This window comes from Alosa alosa, chromosome 16 (genome assembly GCF_017589495.1).
Source record: "Alosa alosa isolate M-15738 ecotype Scorff River chromosome 16, AALO_Geno_1.1, whole genome shotgun sequence".
NCBI lineage: Eukaryota > Metazoa > Chordata > Actinopteri > Clupeiformes > Clupeidae > Alosa > Alosa alosa.
Genome location: NC_063204.1, coordinates 15,720,975 through 15,745,470, shown reverse-complemented (window position 1 = coordinate 15,745,470; position 24,496 = coordinate 15,720,975). Strand labels below are relative to the sequence as shown.

Below are 24,496 nucleotides of genomic sequence, written 5' to 3'. Positions count from 1 at the left end.
TCTAGGGGCACACGGCATGAAACAATGTGCTTTAGATTAATAGCATTAATTGTCAGAAGCGTGCATTTATGTATTTATTTATTTAATTGGCTATTTATTTATTTGCTGCTTTTGAAAATACTTTTGATACATTATTACTTGTGCAATGACAGAATTTCTTTAGAAACATTGTTGCTAAACAACTTTTGAACATTTTGAAAAGTGGCTCAAAGTGGTAAATGTATTGATGTTAAAGCTTGTTTGTGGCATGAATCACCATAATGACTGTCACTTCTGGCAAAGAAATGAGAACTGACTAGCATTTGTTGAAAAAGTCGAGTAATGCATGGGCTGTGATTTTAAACGGGTTCCCCCCACAAATGCTCATCTATTCCCTACAAAAGCTCATCTCAGCTATTGGAATGGCTCCTTGGGATGACACCAATGAACTGAATTCAAGAGTACAATTAACTCGTTTGGCATTTATTTTGCTATAAAGTAAAAGCCTGTTTTGAATCCGAGATTTCCAAAACCAACGCTACACCTGTCCCGTGATCACTTCTATTCACTTTTTAATTTTCGTTGGGCTCTGCAGGTACTCTATCGACAGAAACACTGACCTGGAACGCTTCTTCAATGTGGATGCTGCAACAGGAGTCATCAGCACGGCAAAACCCCTGGACCGGGAGGTGAACTCCGTCCATAACATCACTATCTTCGCTATGGAGAGCCGTAAGTACACATCCAGGTGTCCCTCTCGCTCCGACTTTTTTGTAAGCATTTATCATAAAGGTCTCAATGTCTACGGCATTTTTTTACCTCCCCCCTTCCACCCCTCTGTTTATTGTCATGCAACACTTGGCCCTCCGCCTGTGTTAACATTTAGGTCATGATGAGTTTGTTGGGGAATGTTAATTCTCCAGCTTGGGATTGGCTCTGACCCCTTGGCCTCGTTGAGTGGCACTCAATGAGGGAGATGCTGAGTCAGGCCACAGGGGCGTGTTCACCCGCTGTTCATGTAAATGTGATGGCCTGAGGTGGCAGGTGACTTCAACATTAAGGACACCAGTCTCAAGGACAGAGGACCTCCCTCTCCCTTCTCTTTGTTTTCATGCAGCATTTACAGTGTTCCTTGTGTACCCTCGGCACTGTATAGACTCCACAACTACCTTTTTTTTCATCTGAAATGTGTGCATACTGTACTCTCCTTAACCTCAGGGTTGGAAAGTTAACTTTTTTGAAAGTCAGAACAAATCAGATCATAATTGCTCTGTGGAACACAGCCAATTAGACTGTTACTACTCCATGGTTAATGCTACTTTACAAATTGCCTTTCATTACCTTACAAATGGTTGCCCTGAATATGAATTCTGTCTTAGATGCACCATACCGTTTGAGCTCTACAATAAAACATTTCTCTCAGTGAGCACTAAAGACTTAACTGGGTTTATATGATATGGTCTTGGTGAAGTCATAACATTTTCCCTTTTCTGTTATTTATTGGCATGACATTGGCAGCTGATTTGAATTCAGGTCTTGATACCTTTTTACCTTTTTTGGGCAAGAACACGCTCTAATCTCGGCTCTTCGTCTGCCCATTACCTCCACAAGTACTGAATCTATATGTGTAACAACAAGTGACCTTATCAAAGGGCCCCATGGTCGATCATTGCGTTCTTGATACTTTTTATTATTATTATTATTATTATTATTATTATTATTATTATGTGTCATTGGCATTGGAATTGGTTAATTTGACTGTACCAAATGAAATGCTTTTGAACATCCACCATTCTTGTCCAGAAGGCCCATTCTAATCATTACCCCTGACATCAGCCATTTTTAGCACTTACGGACATGATGTATATTAATAATATGTTTGCTAATAACAGGTTGCCATGACAATTGTCATCTCTGCCCACACCGTCGTTTTTAATGGATGATTGAATTCCTGAGGACCATTATCCTCTTGTGTTCTCCCCCAAGTCAGAATCCAGTGCACTTTTTAAATATGTTTTATTTTGTCTCAAAATTCTTTCCTTGTTCTAGAGGACCCGTCACAAGTAGGGAGAGGTGTGGCAGTCATCACAGTGATGGACATCAATGACAATGCCCCCATGTTTGCTATTGAGTATGAAACTCTTCTGTGCGAAAATTCAGCACCGGGGCAGGTAAGCCTCAATCACTTGTTCATAACAACCGTTTCTATTTATGATCACTTCATCCAAGGTATTTGAACCATATTTTCAAAAAAAAAAAAAAAATGTCATGTTAGCCTATGCTGTCAGCTTGATAGCTGCTCCACTATTTAAGGATATAACGGTAGGCTATTTGCTCATGGTATGGATGTTATGGCTCACTGCTTGGAATTATTGAGAATACACAATAGCTTGTGTGGTGTAGGTGAATATAATGTGTAGTCCACCCGGAAATCAGCTACCATGTGGGTCACATTTGTGTACAAAATAATATGTGAAGGACAAATTAACATATTGACAAAATATTCTTACAGACATTAAGAATTCTCCATTTAGTCCAGGGGTGTTCAACAGTGGCAGTGGGCCAGCTTTGTTGGAATGAGACCTTGTGGGGACCGTCATTGTCATGATCATTGGTCATGATCATTCTTCTCCATGGGTGTCAGATTGTTGTTTGATGATATACTCCTTTACTACACCCACCTATGAGCAAACAAGGAATACTGTAGGTTAATCGTGTGCTGCTGTCATATAGGCTACTGCTATTTCTTTTTTGAAATACCCTACCTTCCATGTCAGTCTTTCTCTTTTTCACCAGCATAGAGAGCAAATGGCTACACCAACATAATGTAATTGTAAGTGCAGCAAACAACATTTTCTTTTTTGTACTTCTAGGTTTAATTATTACACATAGTCCATGACCACTGGGTGTGAATTTCTACTTTTTTCTCCCCTTCCAACCCAAAATATCTGGCCCCCGGGCCTTATCTTTGACACCCCTGATGTAGCCATTTGTGCAGTGCACTTATTTACTGATAATATAATGTATAATTCAGACTGTTGTGCTACAGCTTGTATGCATTGATTTAAACTACTTTTTTTCAATTACCCAAGTGATTAGCCTCTCTTGGTGCATATATTTCATTATGATGTGTCCTTCAGTTACACTTTGAACACCTGTATTTGGCATAAATACATTTTAATTTTAGCCTGGCTAACGTCAGACCTCATCTCATTGAGATGGGGTCTGGGAACTAGACATTAATTTTCTCGTATTTGAAACGTAGTTTACGAATGCCCAGAGCCGTTTATTGGGCGCTACGAATGTCTATCAAATGTGTCTGTACGTAGCTCATAATGGCTTCGGTGTGTCGTCATCGTCTTGCTGCCCTCCTTCCGTTCTGTGATTGGTCCCCTAACTGAGGCGAAAAATTTGCTCCATAGAATCCAGGCTGCCTAGCAGCGTGAATAAAATCGCGTGCGTAAGGCAGCATAGGAAAACCCAGGCTATTTTAATTGGCATCCATAGTGTTAACTCGTTCAGTTGGCATACCATCTATGATAGCAACATTTATAACCAATCAGAGTGAAAATCTAATTGCCAACTTTTCTTTACTTTAATTAATATATAATCACAAACTGTAAAACATCAAGAGTAATATACTGCTTTGAATGATAGTGCCTAATTGTAATCGCAGTTTATAGTTTTAAAAGTGGCTGTGCCAGGTTTCACTCCACATTCAGGGTGTGTGCTGGCCAGAGATTCCTCATGAAGGGCAACTGTACATAAACATGCATCATGGCATCATGCTGTCAAATCAGCAAGGCTGTTTCTTGGAATTAAAGCATATCTTTGGAGAGCATCACATTATATTGCCTTGGGGTTGTTTAGCATGTGGCCTTATGCTAAATGACTAAACATGTCTCTGATGGTGATTTGTCTGCTCCTGGCATTTGGAAAATACAATCAGGGGGAGAGAGGGAAAGCCAGATTGCAAAACCAAATAAGAACAATTGATCAAAATGATATATTGATTTGAAAATGGCCATTAGGCAGCCTTAAATGTGCTTTTATGGTTATTTGTCAGTGTAGATTCGTGCTGCTTGTTACACGGAGAAAGCGTATGAACTTCGGCTTTATGTTTTGTTTTGTTTTTGGATGAAGTGCCATTTGCCGTTGCTATTTGCCTTTGCTCTTTATAGCATCTTTTCAGTGTAGTGAAAGGTGTAAATGACATTAATGGTAGTGTCTTCATTCCTCTGAAGCATCAGAATTACACAATAAAACACTTATATGTGAGGCACATTATTATAGTGCGCTCTTCAGTGTTTTTGCCTCATCTTGGGTCTTCACTTGGATTTTATGGTTTCTGTTTTCTATTGATCATCATCATATTCTATTGATCATTAAAGGTAAGCCATAGAGTAAGACAAAATCTGACAAATTCATCTAGTCCAAGATTCTGTATTATTGCTATAGAAAATGGAAACTAGAAGCAGAGCTGTACTGATATTTGGAAATGTGACAAAATTATTATTTGTTTTAAATGCACAGCGGTCATATATACTGTGTATGTGTAAGTAATTGAAGACATTCTTCTGTTTGGGTAGCACGTTTATGAATCCCATCCCACAGTCCCCTGTGATGGCTGTAGGGTCAGTGTAGAAAGAGATGAAATACTAATGTTTGCCCTGCTCGAGCTGCTCTGTGGCTCTGTGATGCTGCAGATTTACGGGTTGGGCCAGGGCTCGTAATAACCTGCCATCTTTCAGAGCCTAATTAAAAGCCATCTCGCGACGAGGCCCCCTCAATGGAGACGCCAGTCGTTACGGATCACCAGTGCGTCTGTCTTCTGCCATAATATTAATTGATATTATGTCGAGGCGAGCAGGGTTGGGGTGGCTGCTTGGGATAGAGGCGGAGGGTGACAGAGACGAGGGAGGAGGAGGGGTCATGCACTGTGATCATAGCAGTCGTCATCGCCATTTCATGCATGGCTGGCTTATGAGACTTCATGCAACCTCTGCTCAGCTTTCTGGACACTGCCCTTAAAAAAAAAAAAAAACAGAATTACAGAATCATTTGATTCCTTGTCAGAGGTTTATATGGAATTGATTGTGCTTATTGTGACAGTAGAGATGTTAACTGAAGCTCCTAGCCGTTGGTGTTTCATAGACTTTAGGACACAATAGAAAAATGATCACTCTTAAAGAAACAATCTGTTTTGTAGTGTTGGACTGCAAGACTTTAATTCCCTTTAGCTGTCCAAATCATAACTCATTGATATTATTCTTTCAGAGCTTTTCGCTTGGCTTTGGATTAAAAGCATGAGCTGTTGCTATCATATTTAGAGTCATTGTGTGGATAACTATGTCCTCTTATCCGCATTCAAACAATGTGTATGCTAAGGGGATTTTTTTTTCATCATTGTCATGGACAATTAGTAAGCCAAGGCATCAAGAGTGGGTGGTAACTAAATGAAAATAGCACATCAGTTTAGCGGCTAAGAGTTAATGACTAGGACCACATAAAATAGTTAATAGCTATAAAAAGCATGAGCAAGGCTATAAATAAAAATACACTACATTCACTCTCTCTACAAACTTGTACCTGGGATCAATGAACACCTCACATGACAAATTATCTATGGTGCAAAGAAAAGGTATAAAAACAACAACAACCATAAAATCACATTCACGTAGTGGTTTGCCTCTCTCTCTTGCAAGACTGTCATTTACCCTTTCTGTAATCCACCACACCATGCCCCATGGCTGCTTAGTGAGGTATAGGAGAAGATGGAAAGAGTAATGCAGTGTAGTTTTGTGTAGTTAAGTGAAATTGGAAAACAGAACAGTGCAACAACACTAGACATTAAAAAAAAAATACTGCAAATACTTAGAATACTAGAAAATAAAGAATATTTAGTTGTAATCTCTCATTGGTTTCTAGCACTTTGATTAGCGGTTTGTTTACAGTTTAAGCATATACAGTAAAACCCCTGGTTTTAAAATGTGTTAAAATATAAACATATTTTGTTAGGAACCTCTCTGGTTGTTCACCCTGGAGATGCATGATAGACAGTTGTAAATGCTGATGTGTCTTGGCTGTCCATTTGAGACAGTCACCCGAAGCAAAATTCAAAACCAAGTGTAAACAGGGCCTAAGAAACAAGTTCAGAAATGAGAAGCCATTTAGTCTGGAAGCCAAAGAAGAAGTGGACCCCACGGGCCGGTCGTTGAGATGCCTGTTGTTTTCATGGCTGTGTATCTTCCCTGCCATTGATGTTGTTTAAGTCATTACCGCCACACTCCCTTGGGAATAAACTCTGGAAATCTGGGGCCTAGGGTGACAGGGCCCGCTTCTCATGCCCTCTGTCACCATAGTAACAGCTTTGTGCCAGCAGCCATTAAGATGACATTATTTATACAATTTTCAATTATTGCTGTTATCTTGTTGCGTCGCTCTGAAAGGAGCATTATTGGCTCCATCTGAAAGTGGAGGAGATGGGACAGATGAAAGACTTTGCCTTGGTCTGGAAACGTTCGGACCGTATCAAATTAATGAGCGTGATTGTCTGTGTCAACTCTGTGAGTCAGAAGGGGGAGTTTAATTGCTGTCGGAACGACACTTTTATGTGACAGTGGCCCTTTCTTGCCATACTCTTGAGAGCATTCAGGGCAAAGAAGGCACAGTGCAGACATTAAGTTGCAATAAAGCATTAATTATACTGACAGAGCCAGGGCTTTGTTGCCGCTGTTAAAAACAGATGGCTAGATTCAGAAAGAATAAAATAACAGGTCCCTTATGTCCCGAAATCGACACAACTTTTGAGCATCGCTGTGATGAAAATGTGTGTGCCTTGGTTTGTTCATTTCGATATTGTTTGTGCTGATTTGTTAAGTGGGGGGGGGGTTCTTTAGTTGGACACCCATTGGCTCACTTATCTACCAATTAACTCACTATCACAATTCCAAATAGACAAACTGCAGTGTGTGTATTGTCAACAGAAAAGCATCCAGCAATGTATCACATGTTTTGTTTTTGTTAGTCTACTGGTGAACATTGTTATAATATTTTATGTGTCAAACCATATGAATATTGTCAGCCCGAAACTTGTGCCCAGAATCTTAGTTGCACATTTCAGGAATAAAGCACACACTGTGCAAACAGCTCCTTGAAATTGTGGTCTTGCTGGGTCATTTGAAACAAGGCTGGCTTTCCCCTGGATATCCACCAGCCTCCATTCACTGCACTCCTGCCAATCAATCCTACCCAAAGCTAAACCATATTCCTATATGGTTGTCTCCAGGCATACTGATTGTTGTACTTAATCTGCTCAAACACTGTTCTGTACATTATATTTAATTCACCAGCAGTGGGGATCCAAACATAAATCGATATATTCCTTATGCAATATTGATATCATATTGAGTATGTGTGTCTTACAAGGACTGTAAGTGGTGAAGTGGATGTTACATTTTAGTGTGTGTGTGTGTTTGTGTGTGTGTGTGTGTGTGTGTGTGTGTGTGTGTGTGTGTGTGTGTATGTACATTATGTATGTGTGTGTGTGTGTGTGTGTGTGTGTTTAAAAGCCTATTTGTCTCTTTCATATTCAGATACGACTGTGTCTGAAGTAGAACATTCTGTTGGTACAGTACATCAGACTGTAAAGGTGACTCAGCCTGTACTCAACAGATTGTGCCATTGCCATGTATGTGAATGTCAGGGGATGCAGAGTTTCCGAATCCTCACACTAACGACCCTATCCTACAAAGTGATATAGCTGTAAACAGCAAACAATGAAAATTAACACAAAAGATGAAAATAATATTAATAAAAAAACTACACAGACAGAAAAAATATTATATTAATGTAATGAAAGTAGTATGTGGTGGTAGTGTGTGCAGACTGATGCAGGAGGACATTTGGTCTCTTCTCAATTTTGTTTGTTGAAATAATGACTACAATAACAAAAGCATTTCAGTGTCTCTGCAGAGCTATTTCCTAGAAATTCAGACTCTGAATGCAGCCTCTTATTGTATGTATGTATAGGTATGCTTATATGAATTCTCAAGTGGTGGCACAGTGTTTATATTTGACAGTTAATATGTCATTACTTCCCTCCCCAACAGCACACTGGACATATCTTAAACTGTATATTTTATTTGAACAGTAACTCCCGACAAACATAATGCAAACAAAATATCATTAGGCATTTGAGCCTCCCTCTTTTGGCTGTAAGCTTGTTGGTTTTAGAAGAAAACAGAGGTAGAATGAGGGAGTTATGAGTAGACATTACGGACGAAAATGACAACTTACAGCCACACCCAAGACCTATTGTGTTTATCCTGCAACATTTGGGTAATGGGATACACATCTTCTTGAACATCACCTCTATGCGAACGATAGCCAGCCAGCCTTTGGATGACGTTCCTCTCTGTCTCTTAATGTGCTCGTAAGCAAGGCTGCCTGACTGCCAAAAAGTGTACAGTTATCCCTTGAGTGTCCTTTTTGGACACATTTGACAGAGGAAGGTGACGAAGAACTGGAACTGCAAACATAATGACAAAAATATATCAGACATAGCAACAACCAGAAACAGAAGTAAAGACGGAAAAGCCTCGATAGAGGAAACGAGCTGGATGTGTGTCTCTGGGCATACATATCTGCTTATGCCCAACATGCAGCAAAGGTTCACTGGATGGGGCCTTAAGCATTGCTTTCAAGCCTCTGGGTTAGTGATAAGGGGGTTTCTATATTACATACCGAAGCAAGGTAGATTGGATTAGTACATTTGTAGATATCTCTGGGGTCACTGTGGTTTACCCCTGGGGTTGTTTGAGATGACACTCAATGGGTGTATCTCCTGTGTGTATCACATTTTATCATTGCTTTATTATTGGAATCAATGCCAAGCTAACCCAGTGGTGCAACCAGAGGGAGAGATAATGTCCCCATAAGTTAATCACAAAAAATCAATCCCTGGCCTTTCTCTGAGATTTATCCCTTAAAAAAAGATCTCATCTTGAAAACAGTGCCATGCCGTTGCCAAATAAGCACTTACTGCAAGTACAAGTGATAAGTGATGTAGCCCACACTAAAATCTAAGGCCAGTATTATAAAAAGAATCTGATTCAATATGCAACATAAATCAAGAGCAGGTTTATTTGCTGCCATTAGCTCTGTTGGGTTCTATATGCTTTGTTTATGACTGTCAGGGATGAAATACAAGTGCTGAGCTGCAGTGATGTCCTTAGTGTCCAGTCTGCTCCTGGTTGTCCTGGAGTGTAAAGGAGCCAGACATTCCTGAATTCATATGTTAAAGTTTAAATACAGTGTTTAATATGTTTGAAGGATGATTTGTACCCTATATCATTTGAGATGATACCACATTTTGTGTATTATCGATTTCTTTTATTTATTTATCTCTGGGGGGAGCACTTTGATTGACCGATGACGCCTGTGAATCTTTTCAGGTCATCCAGACCATCAGTGCTGTGGACAAGGACGAGCCACCCAGTGGCCACAGGTTCTACTTCTCCTTGCCTGTCCCTGCCACTAGCAATCTGAACTTCACCCTCCGGGACAACAAAGGTTTTCATATCTCAGCAGCCACAGCTTTCATATCTTCAGACTGGGCATTCTGCACAGTGGGAAATAGGAAATATCTGAAAGACCATGGATTAAAAAAAAAGAAAAGAAAAATATATATATAGCCCTGGAAAATATCTTAGAAAATAGACAGTATTTTCAATATACATTTAAATACAAATACATACATTTAAAAGTATGTTCAGCCCAGTCTGTGCTGTGTTAGCAGGGTGTTATATGTCTAAGAGGCTATCATTGTGGGGAGGTAGAGAATAGGACTAGGAAGGATACTGTTAAATGTGTTTGTTTCACCTCTGAATAGCGTTTATGGATTAAAATGCCCTTGAATGCTAATTGGTGGTTTAGCAGAGGAGAGCCACAAAAAGATCTGATCTTTTAAGTATAATGGCTCAATTTGAAAGTATAATTTAATCTGTAAACGTATCATCTCCATTTGTACATAAAAGTATTTCTCCCTCACCCATGTTTGCTGGTAGGAACAAGATATATTTTGCCTAAATTGTATGCCTTGTTTTGGCTCTTTGTAATCCTGAACCATGACAGAGAATTTCAAAAGAAACAAGAACCGGAATAATGTTGGCTTAGTTTGATCAAGTTTAGAATGATTTGGAATGCATGAGAAAGTCTATCAGACCTCCAGCAATTTCTTTTTGTTCGCTATTGATCTAACACCTCATTTTGACATTCATTCATCCATCACTGGTTTGATATCACGTTGGTGTCCTTCAAGCCATGCCCAAAACTTGTTGTGTTCCAGATAACACGGCGTCAGTGCTCACCAAGCGCGGGGGCTTCCGCCGTCGGGAGCAGTCTCTGTACCGCCTCCCGGTTCTGATTGTGGACAGCGGTACGCCAGCCTTGAGCAGTACCAACACGCTGTCGGTGCAGGTGTGCGACTGTGATGCGGACGGCGTGCCCCAGGCATGTGGGGCGGTGGCCTACTCTCTACCGGCCGGTCTCAGCACTGGAGCTCTGCTGGCCATCTTGGGCTGCATTCTCACACTACTAGGTAAGAGAATGGCTGTGGATCAGACCTTTAACGCGCCCTTACAGCGGAAAGGGCTGCCAAGGGCCTCCCTTTTATTCCCAAGGAGGACACATACTGATAGCATCCCTAAAATGCAATGGTCTGGATAGAAGTCAATATAAACTCGCTTTCTAAAATAGTGATATACAGTCTGAATACATGTAATTTATTACCCAAAATGCTCAAGATTAAAATAAATCATACAAGCTCTCTTAAAGTCTTTACTTTCTCTTCAAAGCACGATCTGCTTTTTTTGTGAGATGACCAGTGGTGTTCTCTCAATTAGACCCAGAGAAAGAAACTTGCAGAAACCAAACACTTTCTTGGCTCTCTCATAGATGACATTTTAAATGCAATTTCATTGCTCAAAATGGTGAAGTGGAAATACATACAGTATGTTGACCTGTACAATTATTTGGCCTATCAATCTCCTCAAGGCCATGCCCATCAATAATATTTCCCTGTTTCATTGTCTCCCTATCCCTGTAAATCCCAGTGTTGTAGAATCATAACATCATTTTAAGCTCTCCTAAAGACAGTTCTGCAATGTTTTTTTGGTGGGTCTTATGAGAATAGCCTTACAATGCTATTGAATAGTACATGTATAGGTCTTGACTCTTGCCATCATGCCATGAGCTCACACAAGCTGCAAACTTTCCTGGAAGCACATCTCTCTGGTTCACTGGACTGGATCAACATTCAAAGTAAGTATTACCTGGAATATTTTTTGTGACCTGAAGAATACTTTGAACATAAAGTTGTTGGAGAATGAAGGCATCAAATCAGATTTCCAGCTCAGCATGTCTTTGTTATATTTTTGTTACATTTCATATTACATGGGGGTATTGCACCTCACATCTTCACACAAGGAAAATGCTTATAGAAGTAGAATGTCTTTGATGATTCACAATTTCCAATTGTGGGTTATATGTTATAATTAGACTTTAGAGCAGATAGATTTGTGCTGAATGAATACCATGAATGTACATGAATGCAGTATTTCAAGCTCTCTCTGTAGCAGTATCAGAAACTACCTGCATGTTATCATCAGTAAAAAAAAATATCATGTCATTTTTTTTAGGGGCGGTGTGTGTGTTTGGGGGTGCATCTGATTGTTGCAGGAGGCAGAACATGGTTGTGTAATATTTCAGAAGATGGCTGAGCTAATGCATGGGTTCAAGAACAGGTGCACAAGTTCTGGAATGTGGAGATGCAAGTGCTCTGGGGGTTTATCTGTAGGTTGCATTGTTAAGGAGCAGGTGTCCATGGTCTGGAATGTGATAATGTAAATGTTATGGAGAGTTGCATATATATTGCATTTTCGTATGTTAAGTAGAGAGGATATTATGAGAGCTAGACAGTATTGTGTGACTTCATTGGAATGTAGGATTAATTTGCATTGTAATGGTTGATGCAAATGATGGAATAATTTGACCTGAACTTTTACTCTAACTCTAACCACCATCCTTTCCATTTCAGAGTGCCATCTGCAAAAAGCAGGGGTTTTTTTTCTACAATCTACAGGATGTTATTAATCCAAAACAGAAAGAATGATTTTGAGATGGAGTCTCAAAGGAAACAGTGATTCTCGTGATGGGGATGTAGATGAAGATGCCAGTGAAGTGGACAAAGGGAATCAAAAACCCACTGATTTCCCAGCTGGTGATTATGTGGACATCAAGCCACCCGAACCAAGTCAACCAAGTAATCAGACCATGCCCCAACTGCACAGACCATATCGCTGGGCGCTGATCACTTCTCCTGATTTCTCTGGTCCAGTCACCAGTGGTCTGTTTCCTCCTTCCACCACTGGTGGACTTCCAGACAGGACTAAGGCTTTGACAGAAAACACAAGTGAGTACAGCTTTCAAAAGAATGGAACATCTATAAATACTAATAGAAAAAGGCAATTGAGCAAATCATTGGCATGAAGATGGGCTTGATGCAAATGTCTAGAGTCCGTATCTACTGGGAATCAGACATAGCCTGGCTAGCGCCACCACTTCTCAATGAGACGTGGTCTGGGAACCAAACGTTAATTTTCTTGTATTTGAAAAAAATGCCCAGATCCGTTTATTGGGTGCCACGGATGTCTATCAAATGCGTCTGTGCATTGCTCATCATCGTCTTGCTTTCCCCCTTGTTCTGTGATTGGTCCCCTATCTCAGGCGAAAATTTGCTCCATGGTCTCCAGGCTGCCTTAGCAGCGTGAATCAAATCGCGCGCAAGGCAGCATGGGAACACCCAGGATAAGTCAGACACACGTTGTGCCCCTGTTTCTAATGTGATGTCATGCAACAGATTCCAATCTCTGGTTGCATCAGTACATTTTGTAAACAACCTGACAGGGTTAAAGTATAGACAGAGATGAAAGAAAGAGAAGAAGTGACAAGAGAAGAAAGACAAGTGGTTGGTGGAAACTCAGACCATGGCTTGACTCATTCAGAGACAAATGCATGCAGGTGGCACCCAACGAACACACCTCTGTGGATCAGATGATGATGCGGAGGAAATTCAGTGGCATTAAGAAATATAGGCCATAGGGCTTCAAAATGTGGGTAAGAACTGGAATCTCTGGCATGCTTTGTGACTTTGATGTGTGTCAAGGCCCAGAACCTGTGCAAAAGAGTCAACGCTGGAATAAAGCCACCCAGTGTCCCACACTGAAGTTGAGAGGCTTTACATTGTGGGTGGCGACAACAAACACATGGATGGTGTGGGCTTGTTCAACTCATTTGCAGCCAAATCCTAGTTCCCCCTGAAATCACACTGCTAGTACATATACAGTACAGTGCAACCAGAAAGTATTGAGACCCTTTCAAGTTTTCCACATTTTGTTATGTTTCAGGCTCATCTTAAAATGGATTCAGTTCATTTTTTCTCTCATCAATCTACACACAATACTCCAACACAAAATCAGGTGTTTGGAGTGTTTAGTAAATTTATAAAAAATAAAAGTCTGAAATATTCAATTTACATAAGTATTCAGACCCTTTGTTATGACACTTGCAATTGAGCTCTGGTGCCTCCTACTTCTATCAATGGTCTTTGAGATGCTTCTACAACTTGATTAGAGTCTACCTGTGCCTAAATGAATTCATTGCCCATTATTAGGAGAGGTAGACATCTCTTTATATACGGTCTCACAGTTGATGAATGTCAGAGTGAAAACCAAGCCACAAGGTCAAGATAATTGTCCGTAGACCTGCGAGACAGGGTTGTGTGAAGACACAGATCTGGGGAAGGACACAAAAACAATTCTGCAGCATTGAAAGTGCCCAAGAGCACGGTAGCCTCAATCATTCATGTAAAAGTTTGGAACAACAACTAACAGTCTTCCTAGATCTGGCCGCGCAGCCAAACTGAGTAATCCAGAACAAAGGGCCTTGGTCAGACAGGTAACCAAGGTCCCAGTGGTCACTAGGAATGAGATCCAAGGTTCCTTTGAGAGGATGAGAGAAGCGTAAAGAAGGACAAACATCAGTGCAGCATCGTACGATGCTTTACGATGTGCATAGAACGGACTATGTAAGTTGCACCACCATAGTTCTATCGTTTTGGGAAACAATTGTGTCGTACAGTACTTACAGTTTCAACCATGTTAGTTGTTGAAGTAGTTGCTAACTATGCTTTTGGGAAACGCACCCCTGGTAAGAATCCATTCATGGTGTTTACCATATTTAATAATTAACTGATTATACAGTTTCTGACTTGCATTTCTCTTAATTGAGACTTTTCTAATCCAATTTAGACAAGCACAACTGTCAACACACCAAAGACAGGTCAGGCAACAGTCTTCTAGCAATGGGAGCCCAGTAACACAGGTGACATTACAAAGCCTTTAGACCGCTCAGAAGAGACCATCCGCAGGTGTCCACCAAATGGGGTCGGAGCTAAGAGGCCACCTGGACCCTCAGCAGATGTATGCAAGGACACGATCGAACATTTTTCGTGAAGACAACAAGACAAGAGGATGCTGCAGACACTGCAAGAAAGGATTCACTATGCAAAGTGCAATGTCTGTCTCTGCTTTTCAGAGGAAAGGAACTGTTTTTGGGACTGTCACAGCAAATTAACATGACTGGACACCAGTTATTTTACATAGTTTTTATTTAGTTTTGTGGTTAATATTATTTTTGTTTTGTATAAATAAAATATTATTTTTAGAAAAAAACAATGACTTCTGTATACTTGTTATTTCACACTGCAAATGAACCCTTAGTTGTTCAGTACCTTTGTTTAGGCAATGTGAGTACAAATGCAGTTATACTGCTCCCAACAGGCCAACAATACCATATTATCACATGTCCTAATATGTACAAGAATGTGGAGGGATCCTACAACAACATCTGACAAGTGAAATTAAAAAGCATATTTCTATATTTGGGTTTCACATCAGTTCATTTTGCTATCCCTTTTGTGTTTGTCTGCTGATTTTATTTATCCGTTTCATCTCTTTCTGTATCTCATTCTTTTCCCTTGTTCCTTGCTCTTCCCAATTTCTTGTTACCTTTTTTGTCTCTGCTGATTTTATTTTGCCTTTTTATCTCTTTCTTTATCTCATTTTTTCCACATGTTCCTTCCTCTACCCAATTTCTCTTATCCATTGCGCCTATTTGCCTCGCTTCTCTCTCTCCTACCCATTCCCCTTGGTTGCAGCCCCCTCCATGCGTTCCTGCATACCCACACATTCTCACCATTCTCACACAACACATTCTCTCCTTTCTCTGTCTTTGTGTCACTCACTTACCTAGGCCTTGCATAACTTTCTCACTTGCGGGCCTGTCGTTGTAGCTGGTGTGTGATTGAACAGTTTGGGCTGACAGGAGAGATGGAGGATGACTGGTACCTCAGTGCACCATCACAGGGCCTCTGCCCAGTGGGTGGGCACAGTCTGCAGGGGAGGCATGATGGAAGTGTATGATGGGGACTTCTACGTTTGACATTGAAAACAAACATCTGCATTAAAACTGAATGTTTCCCATTGTGAAGCTGTCCTGTGTTGCCTGGCATTGAAATGAGATCTATTTATACTGTACATTGCTATTTATATTATTCTCAAGTGTAACTGTGTTGTCCTCTCTAGGCATAATTTTTGTTTGCACATCATGTACTTGTTTCTAATGTAATATATTACTGGTATCTTCTTTTAAAGGTACATACTACCTGAGCTTGAAGACAATATGATACCTGCCAGCTTATGTAACAACATGCTATTTTATAGTAAAGTCACATTTACATTTGTGCATAGTCCATAGGTTCAGCTCCAAAACGACCGGAAGTCATTCATTTCCTATGTGGCATCGTAGACTGTATGTGAACGGGTCTAAATGAGTGTGGTGCAATTCTGACAGAGGTCCACATGAGTTGACAAATCTGGAAAGGTGTCTTGCTATTGTTTATGCAATAAACAAGCATTACACTCATTTCAATTTCAGAATTATCTGCTGCTAATTTCACATTTTACCACTGTCTACTAGACATTCCTGCGGGACATTCCTAACCGGGCCGTAGCCTACGACATGAGTTTAAAAAAAATGCATGCAAACTAAATTAAATTTAATTCGCAATAATGTCACGTTTTTACATGGCATAGGCCTATATGCAGTTGTTTGATTGCACGCATGTTTGCATTTTGCAAGGTCTATTTTCTTACGTCTGCCTGTCCCGCCTTTAACACTTTTACATATTGCCTTCAGCGCTGCGCAGCCTCAGGTCAGCTCACTTCATCTTCTTAGCGAATGGTAGTGTCACACGAAGTTAGCTAAACTGCTAGAATGAGCAACAAAAAACAAGCATCTTTAGCAGGTCCCTGGCCAGAGTGTTTGAGTTGCGAGAGCCGCTGCAGAGATTTCTTACAGAAAAAAAGTCACAGTTAGCTGCACATTTTAGTGATGAGGACTGGGTGTCAAAACTTGCTTACCTTTGTGACATTCGGGATGGAAACTGAAATTGCTTTGGTCGCCGGGTACGATACACTGAACTTGCAAGCGCGATATTCTTCCTACAGGCAGTAGGGGCGGGCGAGAGAGTCTTCATTCGCCCTGTAATGAGTCATTTAACCATATACCGACTTACAAAGATGAGTAATTAACACGAAAACATTGCCTGGTGTCCCTTTAAACTGGCAGATAAAGTCGCTGCATTTAAAGCCAAGCTTGATTTGTGGGGACAACAAGTGGACCGGGGTGTATTTGATATGTTCCAAACAGTAGTGGGGGTTTTGGGAGAGACTGAGGCAGGGCCCTTTCTCTCGCAGCTGGTGCGCGATCACCTTGTTGCGCTTTCAAATGAGTTTGAGCGTTACTTCCCATCCTCCAAAGATCGGCAAACCAATGAGTGGGTCCGCAACCCATTTGTCAATATTCCGAATAGTCCTAACTTGTCAGCGCAGGAGGAAGAGCAGTTGATCGAAATTGCAAATGACGGTGGTCTTAAGAGTGTGTATAAGGAAACCTCTCTGGCGGGTTTTTGGATCAAAACCAAAGCAGAATATCCCGAGATAGCCGAAAAGGGCTGAAAACGTTGCTACCATTTCCCACCACGTATCTATGCAAGGTCAGGTTTTCGGCAATGACTGTAACTAAGACCAAATTGCGCAATCGAATGGACATTTCAAACACACTGAGGGTGTCACTGTCTTCCATCACCCCCAGATGGAACCTTCTTGTTGCAGGGAAACAAACACAGGGCTCCCACTGATTATATTCGTAATGCACGTTTAGTTCCCATGTTTTGTTCCCTTATTTTGTTAAGCATGTTCACACTTATAGATGTAGCTTCAAGTTGTTCAATATTCATAGTTAATATTGTTCAATTTTCACTTCTTCAAGTTCACGTTTTTCACATGCTTAAGAGATCGTTACCTTCACTGTTCATACATAACTGGAGCTAGTTCTTTTCAGGCTAATGCATGCACAACACATATGGAACATGGAACCCCCTGAAAAAAAAAAATAGGAAACAAACCGGTCCATGGTACATAAAAGGTTGGGGACCCCTGTACTAGAAAACAAATGTCATAAAAAAGCATGTTGTCGGTCAATAAGTGTGACAGGTGATTCAATTAGTTTCGCAGCCATTGTTTTTTTTTTCTCCATGGAGAGTTGCGGTCTGTAGTGTCAATGTCCGGCGCGGGGCGGGCAGCTTACAAAAATTATAGCTGAAAGAATACAGTAATGTGAAGACTGCTTTAGTCCTTTAACAGGAACACACAAAATCCTGACTCTTGCAAATTGATCATGAGTACCACTTCCACAAGGAAGAAAGCTAACAAATGTACATGTTAAACTTGGAGTGCTGTTGCATTCTTAAATTCAGTTCATTAGAAGCAAACATAAAAGGAAGAAAAGAAAGGTGCAATAGATGCTCATCATTCCTCGTTGATTTCACTTGATAAGTCGTTTACAGAATTCAGTTACAATGGATCCAGGATTTATTATCTGAATCGATTGTTATTTGCATCTGTGGTCCCTAAAAGAGCTGCTTCCTAAAATATTAGCATGACCGCCGCGCAGCAATTTTTTTTTTCTTTTTTTTTCCGCATGGCCAATTTTCCATCAAGGATTCCCGGGACACTGAAAGACTGGGTGGGCATGTAGCCCCACAAGGATAGCATGAAACCATTGTTTTTCGTTTTGATCTGTAGCCCCCCCGCTGGACTGGACCCCCCGAAAGGAGGGTAGGGCAGACACAGTTTTCTGTGAATATCTCGAGAACCGTAGGGCCTAGGAGGACCAACTATTTTTTGTATGTTGGTCTTAAGGGGCCATGTCAACCCATCCCTTAACCACTCATTTCATCTATAGCGCCGCCTAGTTAAAAATTAAAAAGAAAAATAATTAGGTGTTGTAATCACAATATCTCTGGCTGACATGGTCAAAACTGCACAAATTGTAAGTATAGGATCATTATGACACCCTCTGAAAGCATGCCAAGTTTCATGGACTTTCGTTCTTGGGGGGCCATACAATAAATTAATTTATGTGTACATTTAGTGATTGTACACCAACAGAGTTTTCTGTGAATATCTTGAGAACCATAGGGCCTAGGATGACCAATTGTTTGCATATGTTTGCCTCCAGGGGTCACACATATGCATAAACAGATACACATGCACACACATACAGTACATTCACAGTAATCATACATATGGCACATACACACACATTAGACATATGTACGCATGCATGCACATGCACACACACAGGCGCACACACAGGCACACACACAAGCACATGCACGCACACACACACACACACACACACACACACACACACACACATATAAACATAAACACGTACACGCACACATGCACACAATTCAAGAATTTCTCAGAATTATGAACAGGCAAGATGGGGGTGGGGTTTTATCTATGAACTAATGGGTGTGAAATCTATGAACTAATCATGTTTTGGTACTTGTTGTCTAGCAGATACCAGTGAGAATCAGTTTGAATCATATATGCCTTTCACTTTTTGTTTTTAGTCAGCAGCCAGACCAGCAGATACCCTGACTTTGCTGAATTACTAAAGCTAAGCAGGCTTAGTTAGTAAGTAGTTGGAAAAGAAACCTCCTTGGAAGAGTAGGTTCCTGCTGGAAGTGGTGTTGGTGGCTGGCCAGTATGTGGCACTCTTCCCTGTGGCTAAAAGCCACCAAACAAATATTAATCCCAATGCCCTATTGCAGTGACAGGGACACTGTACTGCAGGAGATGTTTTCCTTTGCATGAATGTAAAATTGAGGTCCTGACTCACCATGGTTGTTAAAGATCCCATGGCACTTATCGCAAAGAGTAGGTTCCCTGATTTGCTTTATTTATGTACACATACATAAAGACACACACACATGCACACACACACACATACACACACACATAAAAACACACACACACAAAGACACATAAACACACACACACACTACATATGCACACACACGACACGCACAAACACGCACACAAACACATAAACACACATACACACATGCACCCACACATACAAACATACGCACACACATGACACGCACAAACACGCACACAAACACATAAACACACATACAAACACACCTACATACACAAACACACGCACACACACAAACACACACAAAACGCATATACACGAAAACAACCACACACTTTGCACACACTCAATTACAAACAGAAAAAAGGAACAAAGTAGGAAATTAACACAATTTGACAAGCGTGACTTATTTTTGTGGACAAAATGTGCTGGACTGGGCGGCGGTCATATTTTGTACCGCTCTGCGGTACATCTAGTTTCTACAAAGTATATTCAGAAGATTGATAGAGTGCCATTATGTCTGTCTGTTGCAATGACAGATTTGTGATGGTCAATTTATTAACACAAATATGGGCGATATAATTTTTGTGTCTGAGTGCCTATACTAATTAAAGATTTCCCAGTAATTGTAAGGGAATGTTTTTTTGTTGACATCACTTAGTTATACCAGTCAAATCTTTTAAGCTCATACCAAAAGCTTTAAGTTTGAGCTTTCAGCTCTTCCAACAAAGCATATAACTGAATCATTGCTTTATCTCCCAATGTTAGAGGTGAAAGTTTATTAGGCAATGTAGGTAAACTGTTTGAATGCCTTATTAAACTGTTCACAAAGCTAAGCCATCACAGACAGCCCTTACCTATTCGATTTCATAAAAAAAAACAATAAGAAAGAAAATATTATGTTTTGCCTCTGTTTTAAAGGCCTATCTGGGACAAAATATTGGACTGGATCAAAGCAGGATTTTCAAGATAAAATTTGAGCCCATCTGTGAGGGGGCTTCAAAAGGGATTAAAACATTTACAGTAATTGATCATTAACCTCCTCATCAAATAAATCAAATAAATATACTGTAATTTTACCAAGTGTTTTGTGGGAATATGCAAAAGCAATGTGTGAGAATAGGCATAGGGCAAATTCACACTTCATGTATCGATCCTAAGCCAAGATTTGGTGGGGTAGTTCACACATCCTTGCGTGCCACTCTAACTGGTAGAACGACAGCATATAGTAAACATGGAGGGGAGAGTACTTGGCATCCATCCATCAACAATTGACATTAGAGTTTCAAATGGCAAAGCCTCCACCCCACCCCCGCTATTCTCCCAGCCCATTATGAGGTGCGAAGCGGCTTTCGCCTCCACTTCCCTGGCCTCCTCCTCAAGCGGCACGGGAGCCAGGCGCGAGCGAGGAAAGAAATATTGAACCTGTGGAGCGATATTTTACTAGCTGCAGAGCGACGTTGATGGATGGCGGATCATTAGACGTTTGCCAGTTTGCCTGGGTGCGAATAGTTATTTTCAGCCCTAATAGATGAGAGGGATCCCTGGATTGGAGGGGTTATAGAGGGATGGTTCTGTCAAAAAAGCATTCAGGGTCTCTATGCCTGATAAAGAGGCACATGTTCTATGTAATATAAAGATATGTTCTATCTGTATTTATGTAATTAATGGATAAAGGAACAAAGTATAGACCAAAAGAAGAGACATAAACATGGTCTGTATTGTATATCTTCTGTTCTAAAATATCTAAAATTATGATTAGATTTGTATTGTGTTTTCTCCACGAATAGTTTCTGTATAGTTGCTGTAGCTAACTGTCATGTTCTTGATATTTTCTTAAAGATCTTGACAGAATCTGAAGTGTGGGCCACATATGTGTATTTGTGGGGGCAACCCTGTACAGCTTGTTGTTCTGTGTGGGCGTTTGTGTAAGAGCCTGTGAGTGTGTTTGTGTGTGTGTGTGTGTATGAATATTGCAGGGATAATTTGACACTCTGAGCAATATTATTCTATCATTGATCCAGTGTTGTGTTTTAAAATGACCTGAAGGTAACATGCATAATACCTAATTATTGCTCATAAAAATAACAGTGTCTGCCTATGAAAAGCACATCTTGTCCATGAAATTATACTTTTTGTATAATTTTACATTTTATGAGTAATTGAACTCAAATGTTGGTTGTTGAATAGCAGCATCTTAGTTTAATCATAAGCAAAGCTGAAGATAATCGGTCTCTTCATATTTATTTTCACACAGTCATTAGCAAACAGATGAAATTCATTGTGAAATGCTGTTTGTGTCCCTCCCTGTAGTACTGGTCCTGCTGATCGTGACGATGAGGAGAAGGAGGAAGGAGCCACTGATCCTGGAGGATGAGAGAGACATAAGGGAGAACATCGTCCGATATGATGACGAGGGCGGAGGAGAGGAAGACACAGAGGCCTTCGACATGGTCGCCCTGCGCAACCTCAACATCATTCGAGACCCCAAGACGCGACGCGACGTGACTCCGGACACGCCCACTTTCTTCCATTACCCGGCCCCTTCCTCGGGCCCTCGGCCTGTCTACAAGACCCTGCCGGACAACCTGCTGTTCCGCGAGTTCATCTGGGATCGGCTAAAGGAGGCGGATGTTGATCCCTCGGCCCCTCCGTATGACTCCCTGCAGACGTACGCGTTCGAAGGGAGCGGCTCTGTGGCCGAATCTCTCAGTTCGCTTGAGTCACTGAGCACAGACTCGGAACAGAACTACGACTATCTCAGCAGCTGGGGCCCACGCTTCAAGAAGCTCGCCGATCTTTACGGCAACATTGAGGCCAATGGCTTCTTCTCATAGCCTCACGCTTCACACATTTGCTTGTTGTTGGTAATCAGGGTTTTTTGTAAACCCTGCTTTTTGCTGAAAGAGACACACAATGTTCATTTATTGCTTGGTAAATAATAGTGATCTGCAAGCATGCAGATATGGATGCTGTCAGTGTCTGTCAGTGAGGTGAGGGACTGTTCTATCATCAAAGTGATATGTTTGTTTACATCCATCTTTGGGGTTTTCAAACAGAACAACTTCTGGTGGTATTTACACAAGAACTTCAAATAGCGTGTGACTACAAAGAAAACCTTTGAGGAAACCAGCACATTTGACTTTGGGCCGGTGGCCAACACTTGAACTTGCCTTTGTGGAGCAGTGTGGATGTACAACTGTGTCATTGCTTCTCTCTCTTAGTGACACTTGGGCATAAGCCAGTCATTTTTGCATTGACACTCTCCTCCTTTTGCTTTTGCTGTTCTCAAAAACAAACAAAACTTTTCCTGCCCTAAGTGCTCTGTCCACATTGGTCAATATAGAGATTGCTTGGAGCGATTTCTTATGTATTGGTGTACAGTTTTGTTCCATTTTTAAAATCAGTCCTTATATCAAATTGTAATATCTTTGACTTGAAAGAACCAACAACAACATTGGTTCAATCATTAGGTGCAATGCAGCTAAGAACTAAAGTTAGCTATAGTGAAGACCGTGCCATTATGTTGCTTAAAAGGCTGTTCTATCTCCAGTGTTGTACATTTGCTCTTTTGGAGAATTATGAAAACAGATCAAAGCTGCTGAGATTTTGATGTTATGATTTGGCACAGTGAAACATGAGTGTGATGTGTGGTGCTTACCTGAAGTTCTGATTCTCATTATTGTCAGTTTCAGTGTCATGTAACCTTCAGAGAATTGGACAATGAGGCATAAACCTCACATGGTAATCTTCTGTCTCTTTCTCATTCCTCTGTTCGGGAAAGATTTGGTGATTTTACCCTTTACTCTTCAAATAGACATTTGACAGAAGATTCTGATGTTTTGTTGAACTCAGCAGTAAATGTGTGACTTAAACGGTTAGTGTTTGCAGTTTTCAGATAGGATTGTGAAGGGGATTCTAAAATTCTCATTTTTAAACAGAATACAAAAGTGTTACTGTGCTTCTTAAGAGGAGCAAAATCAAGGGCATCCTTGGAAGTCGTGTGTGGTGGTGATAAAAAATACTTATACAGTATGGATGAGATGAGGGAAATCTCTATTTTAAAACAAAATGCCTTTTGAACTGTTGCCATTGAACTTCAACATGTTAATAAAAAAACTCTTATTTATTTTGAATAGGCAAAAACACTTGTGCCAGATGTTTTTATTCTCTTTAATGTCAATAAAAGGGACATTCAGTTCCTCCAAAGACTGTAGGGACTTTTTTTTTAATTCCTTGAACATAGGGAAAGGGCTATGATATGTCAGTGTTTAATTATCTTATCAAGGTGAACCAGATAGGCTTCTAAAGGGAAAAAAGGGGAACAAATAGGCATTTTGTCTTTTTTTTCCAGCCAGGAAGGGCTGGGAGCTGCATCTTCAGAGATGAAAACCAGCGACCATCTTTCCTATCCAGAGCGTACAGACAATGAGGAGTAGGAGAGAGAGAGAGAGTTTTCTGACGGTTCGTGCCTCTCCATGTGGCTTTGTACTTGAAAGGCGAGCAGGAGACAAAGCGTCGAGCCCATCCGCCTGCAGAGGCGTGTGATGAATGGCTCCAGAGCCAGCGACCTGTTATACAGTGGCTCACAAATTAGCCAAGCCATCCTCTTGAGTCAAGATCAGCCCTCCACACAGGGAGCCAGCCAAATATTTTCCCAGGGGAAATAATAGCCTAAACATTCTCCCAATACGTTCAATCCTCTATATCTTGTGAAAATCCCACACAATTATGTTAATGCAAAATGTAAAGAAATGTTAAAGGAATGGATGAGTGGACACAAAAATGGCCCTACAATCTCTCAGATGTCTTAATTATGTGTACAACATGTAGATCTAAGAATCTAAATAGGGAGATTCTAAGATTCAAAGATACCCGCATACTGTTCTATAAGCTCCCAGACTGGTTGAACCACTCTGGGAGCTTATAGAACAGTGTGCGGGTATCTTTTTATTTTTCAATTGTCAGCTAAGCCTTATACCCAGCACCTGTTTAAATGTTGTAGATGTGCGTGCACTCCTCTCAATCTAAGATTTAGCCATATATGACCACCAAAGGAATACTGATATTCAAATGGTCGGCTAGTCTGGACTTAGGCTAC

The 24,496-nt window shown here is 40.7% G+C and overlaps 1 protein-coding gene across 2 annotated transcripts in view; it reads left to right on the top strand.

Annotated features, from left to right (window-relative positions):
- The window catches only part of LOC125309716 (cadherin-7-like), a 75,731-nt gene extending 52,116 nt beyond the window's left edge, over positions 1-23,615 (top strand). For both annotated transcript variants that reach the window (XM_048266795.1, XM_048266796.1), the window contains exons 8-12: positions 575-711; positions 2,029-2,150; positions 9,435-9,552; positions 10,328-10,579; positions 21,709-23,615. In XM_048266795.1, coding sequence (XP_048122752.1) covers positions 575-711; positions 2,029-2,150; positions 9,435-9,552; positions 10,328-10,579; positions 21,709-22,232 — 1,153 coding nt within the window. In that variant the 3' untranslated portion in view covers positions 22,233-23,615. The remainder of the gene's footprint in view (positions 1-574; positions 712-2,028; positions 2,151-9,434; positions 9,553-10,327; positions 10,580-21,708) is intronic.
- The last annotated feature ends 881 nt before the right edge of the window (positions 23,616-24,496 follow it).